A 13,107-nucleotide genomic window follows, 5' to 3' on the forward strand; every position below is an offset into this window, starting at 1 on the left:
CTTCCACTTTTACTGCTTTTCACAATTTATTTATATTAGGTTGAAAAATGCAGTGGCGAGTGGAGCACACAAACACTAACTCGTAAAAATTCATGGTTAAAGTGAATAATCTGGCTTGAAACAAATATTTAAAGACCGAAACACTAAAATATACTTTGTCATAACATTTTGTTAAAATCAACTTGTTAAGTATCATGGAATAAACTAGCAAACTCATCCAGCGTTGCCGACAAAATATTCCTTAATTATACTTCCAATAACATTTACTAAATCGTTTACACTATATTAATTCGACCATATCATAACCATGTTATCCAATTTTAGGAAAGATTGCAATAGGCTACTCACAGGGGGGCTTAGACAAGAAACGTTGGGCAGCTTTATCATAAGGGTAGTCATGATTTTTTCTTATTATAGACTTCAGAGACTCTTCAACTGCTGGCACTTAACTGCTACTTGACTGAAATATTTTCTATGTTGTTTTCATTCATAACGTCTTTTCTTGTTGTTTCTCTGCTTTGATACAAGCTTGCTTTTCTCTTTTTTGGCTTCGATATCGGCTTGTTCTTTTTTTTTTCGATATGGGGTCAATTTATTTGAGCTTTAGCTGGATTTCTTCCTTATCTTTGTCATATAACTCTGGTTAACTAGCGGAGTCACTAGAGTATTCCCCTAATACGTTCTCAGACAACAAATCATCATCGATTTCAGCAATATGCGTTTATTAGTTTATTTTTTTCATTGAATTCTTAACCTCTAATTCTAAGATTTTGGCAGTTTCGAGCATTTCACTTTTGTTATCTCGTTCTAGTTAATCGAGATGATCAAATTTTATTGGGATTGATAAATATAATTTGAAATTTAATTTAGAACGAATTTTTTCTCTGATTCAGATCTTATACGTGAGCCCCCCAGGTTATTATGTTACATATTATAACTTATCTCGAACGAGTCTTCAGTTTATTATGTAACTTATTACAATTTCAACTAACAGGAAATTTTAATTTAAAAGTTAATTGAATATTGATATGTATCAACTTTATGATATTTACCAACAATATTGATACACACAATTTTCTTTCTTAACACAAATATATTTTAATATACAAACAACAATAGAATTTATAATAATGGGTTATTAGTATTGTTATCACAAACAAAGATTTACACACAAATGTTTTATAAACTTACAAACAATATTAAGTCCTCTGTCCAGTTTGGAATTGAAAACTTTATCGACGGTCCAAGAGGAGCAAGTTAATTCTATGTTGGTACACAGGTACACTTTACTTGACGGTAATTCTAGCTCGCTTTATTCTTGGCTGGCCTCACGCAGCTTACAAGCTAACTTTTCACCGTGGAAGGTATATAATGTCCTCGTAGAAATACAGATGTCAGAAGTTAATTCTCTGAATTTGAACGGTTTGTAATGTTCAAAATCTATAAAAGTTCCTGGTAAAATATCTGTACTTTTCCCATTAATGAGCGTTTATCACAATTTTTGCTTCCGAGGTTTGTAGTGTACTGACTAACCTAACCATCAATATTAGCTGCCTCTTCGCACGTCGAGTTATAAACTAAAATAAGATCTGAATTTGAAATTAGAACGAATTTTGTCTGTGATTGAGCTCTCGAACACGAGTCCCCAAATGAATGTGTGTATTTTTTATTGTGATTGATGTTGAATTTGCTTATAAATAATATACATATAATGACAAAAAAAATGATGCTTAAACCCACAATTTCTAAAGCTGTACAGTCTGCTGTATGTGTGATAGTAAAGCCACATTTCCTATTAGAAAAATATTTAAAAAATTAGAATTATAGATCTTAAGTCTTGTCCACCTTCATCACATAAAACATCAAATATGTATCTTCTTTAAATGCTAGCACTTTCTCTTGTAAAATGTGATTTCAGTTGTTGGGAAAATTTACACGCATGTGTATTTTCGATAACTTATAACAACATTAAAATATTAACAATGGATATAGCCATCACTAGAAAGGAAGGGAGTGTTATTTTCTTTACAAGTGTGGAACTTTTACACAAAAATTTAAATGATTTACATGAAAGTCAAGTGTCTATTTAAAACGTCAGGAAGCAGTAGAAACTTCAGGTTTTTAAAAATATTGGGATGGTAGTTTAATTTATTGCAGTAGTAAAATGTTAGCTGTTTCCTTTGTTACGGGACAGAACGTTGTACGACAGCTGGCGTATTTACGTTAAATTGTTTTAACAATGCTGGTACGGTATCAGGGCCTCTTGTAATAATATAATTTTAGTTTTTTTCGTTTTTATTTATCAAACGTGTGCTTTAGTTCTTGAAGATCTTCGTAACTTTCTTGTCATTTGTCACACAACCGTGATTTGTTAATTTGGACTACTTGTGATCTGGTGGAGTTTTTATAACAATTTTCATTTCGTGCTTGAAGATATTTAACTGGCTAATGATAAAGTGGTTAAACACACAGCCACACAGTGGTCTGCCTCTGTTGTGCCCACCGTGAGTATCAGTATCCGACTTAAAGTGTTATAAACGTTTCACTGAATCACTGGAGGCACTACTAATACAACAAGACCGTTATAAGTGGAAGTGACCTGCTATTTTCAACACATATTACTCATATGAACAAAGACTGTTATGTATGGAAGTGACTTGCTATTTTCAACACATTACTTATAAAATAGTAAAGTAGCTAGAAGGTAACTAAACAAATTATTTGGTTCACATTCTTGTTTTACTCTGAAAATCTAAAGGAATAATATTTGCTCATTTTGCCCTTCATTTCCAAAACATTTTTATCAGAATATCTTGTTAGTCTTTGGGTAATAGAATAAATGAAACAGAAACGGTGAAGGTAACATCTGAACTATTTTATTAAAACATCACTGCCAGTAAGATTCCATACAAAGCATTTTTCTCCTACAGTTAAAACACTATTTTTTGGGAAAAAAGTAAACGAAAAAGTAAATTCTTCAGAAGTCACATAAATCGCATTTACAAATGTAAAGACAGTGAAATGCGTTCTGAAGATATAGCATTTAATAAATTAGAATAGTACAGTTTATGTGACTCTTTAACAGGTGAAAATTATTTTTTGATGTCAATATAGATCTCAATAGATGGAAGTCAGAATATAAGGTGGTCAATCTGTATATAGCGTGATAGACTGTGTAAAAAACACTTGGATTACAAAACTGCCTTGATTCAGTGATCTTGCTACATAGTTGTTCTGCCTTGATTCAGTGATCTTGCTACATGATTGTTCGTACTGTTTCGGATAGTTGGCTCCCTTACAAATTTATTCTTGTTGTATGATGAAGTTGAAAATGAATTTTAGAATTTCTTCTTTGGAACACTAACGTAAAAGAGTTAAAGCAATATAATAGAATTTTTTTTTGCTAAAAAAACTGTAAACATTTCGAACTTTTCACGAAAATAATAGTTACTTAACCAAAAAAAAAAAAAACTCGCAATGTCTGTCATTTCCTAGATTATCTAGCATTTCATTGTAAAAGGCGTTGTATTCAAAATCATACATTAATCTGTCACGTTTCGAGTCAATGCTTCACGTAGGTGTGTTTGTGTTTTCTTATAGTAAAGCCGCATTAGGTTATCTGTTGTGTCTATAGAGGAGAATAGTAGCATTGTAAATCCGAAGACTTACTGCTGTCCCACCAGGGGACACTTTGAGAAAAATTGATGATAGAAAAATGAGAAGTAATGTCCAATTTAAAATTACACAGAGGTTTTAAAACAATGTATTTATAATGTTACTATTTCGAGTCTAATAAAAGTAAATAGAAACTGGTAGAATATTTGACAATATTTTGCTTGATATCACACTAAACAGTATATATAAGTAGCACATGTAGCTCCGTGATTTTTGGTCTTTTGTTTGATTTGGTAACCCATGAAAGCCGAAATTTAAATGAAAGTTCACTTAAGAGATTTAGCATTAGTGGTATAAATAAAATCATAACTTGAAAACAAAAGTTAGGAAAACATTTTAATGTAAAAAATACGTACGTAAATAACTTACTGATATTACTGGCCTTAATTCTGTTACTAGCATAAAACCCTTGTTCGTAAAATAGGTTAATAAATCAATATTATACTTCAATATGTATAAATAAAACATTAAGAAACTCCACCTAACCTCACTTTGTTAGAAAAAAAATTAGTTTTAGACTTGTAATATTTGTACCTAAAGTGCGTGAATTTTCACTCTATTCTATTGGGCTATAAATCATTTTCAGAAGAATCTTTGATTATAGGAATAACAGATGTGTTAGTAATTTATTTGAAAAATAAACAGATCATCTTAGTTAGGTCAAACAGCAATTTAAAAGTAGTAAAGAGCATATAATACATTCTTTATCGACCATAACTATAGACTCGATTTCCGTTTCTTCCATTTGTTGCACCATTACCATAGGCCCCAATTCCGTTTCTTCCTTTTGTTGCACCATTACCATAAGCTCCATTTCCGTTTCTTCCATTTGTTGCACCATTACCATAAGCCCCATTTCCGTTTCTTCCATTTGTTGTACCATTACCATAAGCCCCAATTCCGTTTCTTCCTTTTGTTGCACCATTACCATAAGCTCCATTTCCGCTTCCACCATTTGCTGCACCATTACCAAAAGCTCCATTTCCACTTCTTCCATTTGCTGCACCATTACCATTAGCTCCATTTCCGTTTATTACATTTGTTGCATCACCACCAAAAGCTCCATTTTCATTTCTTCCATTTATTCTCTCATTGACATAAGCCCCATTTCCGCTTTCACCATTTGTTGCTCTATTTCCATTTTTTATGTTTGTTGTTAGTTTGCCGTTTCCTTCAGTTGTTACCCCATTTGTATCGGCCCCGTTGCCTTTTCTTCCATTTTTAAAACCATTGTATTTGCCATTGGGGCTACCATATCTTCCGTTACCATTGCCATTTCTACCTCCATTGCCATAACCTCCATTTCCTCCTTTTGTTACACCGTTGGTACTTCCAAGTAAAGCAGTTTCCTGGTATAAAAGGGCGTTTAAACCATAAAGACTCTCTGCTGTACTACAGTCAAAATTGTACCACCAATCACAGACAAAATATTGTTGATTGAAAATCGAGCCGTTGGGACATAAGAAAGAATCAACACGACCACCAGACTGGCAGATATGGAAAACCTATAAAAGAAAAAAAGAACGATAGAGCCATGTTTTTAATTTATTCATTGCTAAGAGAAACATCTTACTGAACATGTGGAAAAACCTTTATTTGGATTTCTATGTATAACGATACTTTAAAAGCCTTTGAATGATGTTTACTAATATGTTATATAAATACTTTTGTACTAGTAAGTATATCAACTAACTTCTGATAAATTAAACGAACAACATTTTTCTTACAACTAGTTAACACCAGCCATCGCAAACTTTTGGGCTACGATTTTACCATCTTATAGCGGGAATGACCATCGCATTATAACGCTTAAGCGAACTTTCAATTCTCTTTCCAAAGACAAAAAACTGAACCACTTCTTAATTTCTGTGTAACATTTATCCAGTGATTAGCTAGGCTGATTAGAAATATATAAAACACAAATTAAATTTAACGAAGTTTCATAAATCTGAAGGTCTTTATATTCAAAATATGAATATTATGTTTGTTAAATAATCTTAACGCTACAATTATTGTGTTACAGATAAAATTTCGTGACTAAGAATACATTTATGACCAACTAAAAAATAACAACACAAATCTTATTTCGCATATATTTCCACTCGACAACTGAAAATTGCCATGTGTCAATTTAAACACTAGAACAGGAACAAATCACTCTTTAAAAATTCCAAATATTAAATAAAGAAATTTAACTAAAGTTCAAAATAAATGGATTGTATTAAGCAAATGTGCGCGTGGTCAGCCCATTGCACTGAACCCGTGCTAGAGAAGTAATGTTGACTATATTTACAGATGTACAAACTGTACCTTCACGAAACGTGCAAGATGATTTAGCCAATAGTATGAACCTGTTGTTCACAAAAATGTGATGTGTTAGTATCATAATTGTGCTAAAGACGTGTCTGTGAAATGCGAAATGCTGAAGTCAGTCTGAGTGAAATTCTGAGAGGTCCGCAAGCAAGGTGATGTTCATAAGAAGAAGAGAAATATGCTTATTCATTGTACACTTTCCACATTTCATTTACATAACCTCTACGACTTTCTAAATTTGCAACTAAAATGTTTTCATTATTCCTGTATATTGTACCTTGTATTTTCTTTGTTGTAACACGAACTCTACGGATTCAGCAATTAATAATAGCATGAAATATTGATAATTCTGATATCAAATATATAGTACCAAGTTGAACGCCAATCTTCACAAAACCAAAGAATGCTCATTTTAACACCCAGTAGTTCACATAGGGTTAGTGTCTTTGTAATAACAAGAAGTAGTAATTTGATATAGAAAGGCGTTATAACAATAGACATGGCCGGGCATGGCCAAGTATGTTAAAGCGTTCGACTCGTAATCCGAGGGTCGCGGGTTCGATTCCCGATCGCACCAAACATGCTCGCCCTTTCAGCTGGGAAGGAGTTATTATGTGACGGTCAATCCCACTATTCGTTGGTAAAAGAGTAGCCCAAGAGTTGGTGGTAGGTGTTGATGACTAGCTGGCTTCCCTCTAGTCTTAAACTGCTAAATTAGGGACGGCTAGCGCAGATAGCCCTCGAGTAGTTTTGCGAGAAATTCGAAACAAAAAATAGACATATTTTTGTGAGTTTCTCTCCATTAAACCAAACAAGTTTATCCAATATTTCTCTTTTCCAAAGACAGTTTTTTTTTTTATCTGTTAACTCATGCATGTGTTGTAAAACACAACAGAGTTGTTTCTTACTGCAAGGACTGCTTTTGTTGTTATTGCCTTATTTATCGCAATTGTAACTTCTATGTGAACCTTCGATTATGTACAAACACAACTGCGACTACGTTGGAAGTTTAACTGATTGATTAGAATTGAGCACAAGGCTACACAATAAGCTATTTGTGCTGTGCCCACCACGGGTATCGAAACCTGGTGCCTAGCGGTGCGAGTCCGCAGACTTACTGCTGTGCCACTAGGGGGATAGTTGGAAGTAAAATTTAAAATCTATCAAAATTTTTACCATTGAAGTTAGAGAAGAATACCCCAAACAAAATATTTCTATACCAACAAATAAGATAAAACATGAAAAAAAAAACATAAATAGCGTAATGCACACGTAGGATCTGTCCTAGAGGACTCACAGCGCTATAATCCTTGGTTCGATTCCATTGTGTAGGTTTACGCTAAAAATAACATATAAAAAGTGTATTTCAAGTACACAGAGAACTACCATTATAATACTTAAGCGTAGCTCTGAGAAAATTAATGATAATTAATTTATTACCTTGCGATTATTACGCTGAACTAAATGGTTTCCATTTCGTATAATCTTTTACAATCTATATGTTCTATTGTTGTCATGCTACTTGATAGGCTGTTTACCTGACATAGTGCTTCCGGATCGGCGTAATAACCGGGAAATTCCTGGTTAGCGCAACTAAAACTGGTTTCTTGCACTTCTCCAAAGACAGGAAAGTCAATCCCGACTCGACCAAAGGCTTCTAATCCACCCTGTTCTTCCTCCACTTCATTTGGCTGTCCATCGCCATTTTGAAAACTAATTCCATTAGCACCATTTCTGTAACCTTCATGAGCACCGTTTCTGTAACCTCCGTTAGCACCGTTTCCGTAACCTCCGTTACCACCGTTTCCGTAACCTCCGTTACCACCGTTTTTGTAACCTCCATTTATGTTCCCATTACTAAGCACTCCAGTAAAATCTTTACCATTGTCACCACCGTTGACTTTATTGCCATTACCATTGACTCCATTGCCTCTATTGTGGTCATTCTGAAAGCTTTGACTGAAAAATATTCCGTTTGTTGGGCCATAACCCGCTCTCCTTACCTGGAAATTTGTATTTTCATCATTTTAGAAAGTAAAGCATAATATGATATGTTAAATGAATAGATAATTTAAATAACGTAAATATACGTTTTAAAATTTTATATATAAAGAAGAATTTTCCATCTGTCTATATGATGTTATAAGTAGTTGAAAAGAACTGGCTAAATTAACTTCAGCAAAACTGTGTTGGGGAATTTATATGGATACCTTAAGATCAAGTTTTATTTGTGAATTTCAAGTGTATTTCACTGATTGTTTTTTATGTATTTGTAAGGATTCACTCAAGACTCTTCATTATCCTGCTCTATGTTAAATGTAGAATATTTGTGTAATTACAACATAAAACTCAGAAGTTAGGTAATTCTTTAAACAATTCGCGTTTGCAAACCATTTATTTTTCCCGCCTTAATGTCACGAATGAGGACTGGCTGAGTTATGAATCAAGTAGCAAACTACATGAAACCAGCACAGGTATCTTTGTATCAGACATTCGATTTGTGTGTTACAGTTACAAATAGTGGGAAGGATGGCCCAAGTTCCCATCAATAGCATCTATTTCTAAGTATGGCTTTACCGAGTACTTTAGCTAATATTTTACATATCTAAGTATAAGATATGAATAATTGATGTTTATTCGTGGGAGGATACCAAGACGCATTTGCCATGTGTTATAATACCACACACTTCGCGTCACGCTGCAACTTCTGCAAGTTAATGACGTAGCTTACGTGTAATTTAGAGTGAGTCATTCTTAATTTTCTTTAAATGAGTATAAGCTGTGGTTAGTTTTATGTCGTTTTTTTCTATACTTAGAGTAATAGGAATAACTAACAAGTCAGATAATAATTGTTTAGACATAAAAAGCAATAAAACAACAAATTATTTCGATTAAATAATAACACTTTGTGGGCGGAAGAGTCTATTACACAGGCTAAAAAGTACCTAATTCTTGTGCGCATAACATGCTTTATCGTGCTCTGAAATCAGTTATTGTTATTAATGTAGCCTGATAGAAATACTCAGACATCAGGCCTACTCAAGTCTTTCTGTACGAAATAAATTCAATGTAGAGTGATAAAAAGTAAAAACTTACCCTGTTTCCAGTCGTCACGGAAACCGCTAGACCTATAGACCAGAAAGAGTAAATTATTATATAGAACTACGTGATTCTGAGTAAGTGGACGTGGTTAATATTTCATAACAAAGGTATTACCGTTTGAGGCATTAGTCTTTACCCTCTGACTTAAAAGTTTTGCAGACAAACGTGTCTCGTTCTTTAAGTCTGGATGTTTATAGTGAGCAAAACATTATATATCCGAGTTACATTCTTTGATATTCTTTGTAAGTAATCATAAACCTACATAATGAGCTATTTGTGCTATGTTCACCACAAGTATGGAAATCTGATTTTTAGCACTATAATTACGCAGACTTATCAATACTTCGTTGGTAGCTTCTCAGTAATGAAATGTACTTATGCATATATTTATGAAAAACTTTATAATGTAAGCAAAATTTTAACTGATACCAGTGCTGTTATGTAGATTTTCATTATTTATTAACATTATGGAAATTTTCTTTTATGTTTAGAGTACGTAATTAGTTTGTTTTGTTTGGTTTGTTTTGGAATTTCGCACAAAGCTACTCGAGGGCTATCTGTGCTAGCCGTCCCTAATTTAGCAGTGTAAGACTAGAGGGAAGGCAGCTAGTCATCACCACCCACCGCCAACTCTTGAGCTACTCTTTTACCAACGAAAAGTGGGATTGACTGTCACATTATAACGCCCCCACGGCTGGGAGGGCGAGCATGTTTGGCGCGAACCCGCGACCCTCAGATTACGAAGCGCACGCCTTAACGCGCTAAGCACGTAATTAGTAACATAAAAGTCTTTAAATCTTAAAATAATCAGTAAAATATTTTGGGAATTTCAATTGAATTTTTACGAATTTTCACTTAATGAATTTTACTGGAAGTTTATCTGAATTACTTCGTGAATTTTACTTCAAATAATTTTTATCTGTTCGTAATTTTGTATTAACATGGATAGAATTCAATTGGATTGTTTTAATTATTATACAATGATAATTACTTTGTAAAAGTATATAATTTAAAAGATAAATTTTGAAATGCCTTCGTAAATGCTTGTGCTAATTTTGTTAATTATTTTGAAAATATTAAATACAACTGTTTCAAGCCCTTTCTCTTTTTTTGCACATAATCAAACAACTGTTTTTGTGGGTATTCTATAGTTTATGTTAACGCATTCAGCTCTTATCAAAATATTTTATTCAGCAGACGAAAATATATTGCTGATGTTGGGATAATGTGCCATGATTACTGGATTGACATATTAAAATGTGTAATGTCCAAACCAAAATAAAATAATGAGAATGGTGCAACACGCATACACAAACAAAACAACAACAAAAACACACTTGGAGATACAAAAGTATGAAAATGTCACGATAAAACGGTTTAAGTTGTTATATGAAGGCGTTGTTCTGTCCTTTAATCAACAGTAAGATGGACAAGTTGAATTAGGAAGAAAAAATACAAAAATAATATTTTACTTACCAAGAAGAAGTATAGTGAAAGCTTTGAGCGTCATCTGTAAAATAAACTATAAATTAGTTTCGATTATTTTTATTCAATTTGGAATGTGTGCGAAACGTTTCACTACAAAACCTCAGGTATTCTCAAAACATCAAATGTCAGGCATTATGGAGGTACAAAAACGTATTAAACTTTAGGTATTTTAGATACAGAGACATGTTTTAAACTTCAGGTATTCTAGACGTAAAGAAACATATTTTGCAGAGTAAGGTAAATTTAAGAGCACTTTTGCAACAAGAAGAGAGTGCCACATATTTACAATTTACTAACGAATTACTGTTACATCATGAGACCAGGACAGTTGTCTGGTGATTTACAGCTCTTATAGATACTAATTTAGGCAGATACTAATTTAGGCTTACGACGCAGCTGACATATATATGTATAGTAACCGTTTTCAAGGGTACAGACTTTATTTGAAGGGTATTTCTGAAATTGGAACCGAAAGCCAGTGACTGAAATAAAAACAACAACAGAATATATACATACACTTTTCATGAATTGATGAATTAATAATTAAAATAAATGTTTGTATTCAGGAAGAGTTGGCGTGACTTGTTATACATCATACATAATAGACAAGCTAAGAAAAATATTATATAAATAAGATGACTTATCTCTTCATATATAATGACCTAAAATATTCACTGATTTGGCAATAAGCTAAAACTATAGGCGAACTATAGTTATAAATACATTTTAAGCCTTATTTTTAACAAATTCGCAGACGACAGGATTTCAGTGAAACGATAAAATCGCAAGGTTACGAAAATCACACAAGTTTTTACACACGAAAAAGTAAATTTGAATCACTAACTTTTGGATCTTTCCGTTTATAATTATTATACCCGTATTTTTAACTTCTAAACTCACCGTAATCTTGCTGTAAGAAGAAAATCTCTGCAATCAGGTCGAGAACACGTCATGAAATGTTGAGTTTTTCAAGCTTATATAGTGTAGAAAGTCAGTGGGGGTGGGTAATTATATAGATCCTCGGGCTAGAAGAAGATTTTTGTACTCTAGATATGCCCAAGGAAGTATATCGCAGTAAGTAAAAAATAAATAAATTAAGGGGTATGTTTGCACCTGTCGAGATGTGACACACATCTCGTTTGTCAATGTGTTTTTCGGCATATGACCCATTTTTGGTCAGTGGGGCGCTACTATAGTCATCAAAGGATTTTCTTTATTGATCACGTGCTTTAGATTTCCCGCTCACGTTTTCACTTTTATGACAATTAATGATCCAGATCTCACGCTGAGATCGTGCGCTTGGACGAGCCATCACTTTTCTTTCACGAGTTTCGATTGGCTAAGCTTTGAAGAAAATCATCAAAATATTTGATTAGAAGGTTATTGACCATTAGTCAATCAATCTTCTCCAAGTTTTGCATTGTTCTAATGTGGGACAGTTGTTCCAAGGCTAGTACTTTCGCTGTCATTTAGATGTTAATTTTTTTCTAGTTTCACAATTAGTTCTTGGTCATAAACTACGAACATGAGTTCGTTGTTAAGGATTTCGCTGATTAAAGTAACTATGCAGAAAAGTATAATTGTGTCTTAGAATAAGGTTGCTAGTTAATTCAGATTGTAAAATGTACAAAACTTTACCCTCTGGAATGACACCCTACTTTGGCTTTATTTATGGAAGAGGTAATAAACCCATATATCCAATAAGTTTATCATTATCCATTTTGAAATTATGTTAAAGCAGTGAAACAAAGTCTGTAAAAAGTAGATTTTTACCTCTGGCATTTATAAAAATTGTATTTTTTGCTTTGAAATTAACGAAAAAAATCAACCCCTTTTGAAAAAAAAAAATGTTTGTAATAAAATCTTAAATCTTATTAGTACATTCAATTAGTTGTACTTCAATTATCGTGTTTAAAGTATGCCAGACAAAGGCCATTTTAATATTGAAGTGGGCCCGGTATGGCGACGTTGGTTAAGGCGTTCTACTCGTAATCTGAGGGTCGCGGGTTCGAATCCCCGTCACATGCTCGCCCTTTCAGTCGTGGGGGTGCTATAATGTTACGGTCAACCCCACTATTCGTTGGTAAAAGAGTAGCCCAACAGTTGGCGGTGATGACTAGCTGCCTTCCCTCTAGTCTTACATTGCTAAATTATGGACGGCTAGTGCAGATAGCCCTCGTATAGTTTTGCGCGAAATTAAAAAACAAATAAACAATATTGAAGTGCACACGAAAAAAGAACCAGAAAATATATTTGCGATATTAAATAAAATTAAAATTCTAAAGGTCTGTACAATAAGATATACTAAAACTGAAAAAATTACATAGCTCCTAGCATAAAAAGTAGAATAAAAGTTATTTAACGCCAGAGAATCAAGAAGTTTAGAAAATGATTGTGCGAACAATATAACGCCCCCATGACTGAAAGGACGAGCATGTTTGGTGTAACAGGGATTCGAACCCGCGACTCTTAGATTACGAGTCGAGTACCTTAACCACCTGGCCATACCGGGCACTGTACAAAATGAAC

General features: G+C 33.4%; 1 protein-coding gene across 1 annotated transcript; it reads right to left on the reverse strand.

Annotated features, from left to right (window-relative positions):
- Positions 1-2,860: 2,860 nt before the first annotated feature.
- LOC143257543 (uncharacterized) lies at positions 2,861-11,576 on the reverse strand. The gene is made up of 5 exons (XM_076516365.1): positions 11,479-11,576; positions 10,567-10,600; positions 9,085-9,116; positions 7,527-7,991; positions 2,861-5,180 (listed from the first exon to the last, which is right to left on the reverse strand). The coding sequence occupies exons 2-5, from the start codon at positions 10,598-10,600 to the stop codon at positions 4,380-4,382; spliced, it is 1,332 nt and encodes a 443-aa protein (XP_076372480.1). The 5' UTR covers positions 11,479-11,576; the 3' UTR covers positions 2,861-4,379.
- Between the last annotated feature and the right edge of the window lie 1,531 nt (positions 11,577-13,107).

The sequence above is a fragment of the Tachypleus tridentatus genome, chromosome 7 (genome assembly GCF_004210375.1).
Source record: "Tachypleus tridentatus isolate NWPU-2018 chromosome 7, ASM421037v1, whole genome shotgun sequence".
NCBI classification, from domain to species: Eukaryota; Metazoa; Arthropoda; class Merostomata; order Xiphosura; family Limulidae; genus Tachypleus; species Tachypleus tridentatus.

Coding starts and splice junctions, on each gene's coding strand:
- LOC143257543 (XM_076516365.1), bottom strand. CDS start 10,600: ATGACGCTCAAAGCTTTCACTATACTTCTTCTTG. Junction 9,117..10,566: donor TTTCACTATACTTCTTCTTG/GTAAGTAAAATA, acceptor TCTGGTCTATAG/GTCTAGCGGTTTCCGTGACG. Junction 5,181..7,526: donor ATCCGGAAGCACTATGTCAG/GTAAACAGCCTA, acceptor TTTCTTTTATAG/GTTTTCCATATCTGCCAGTC.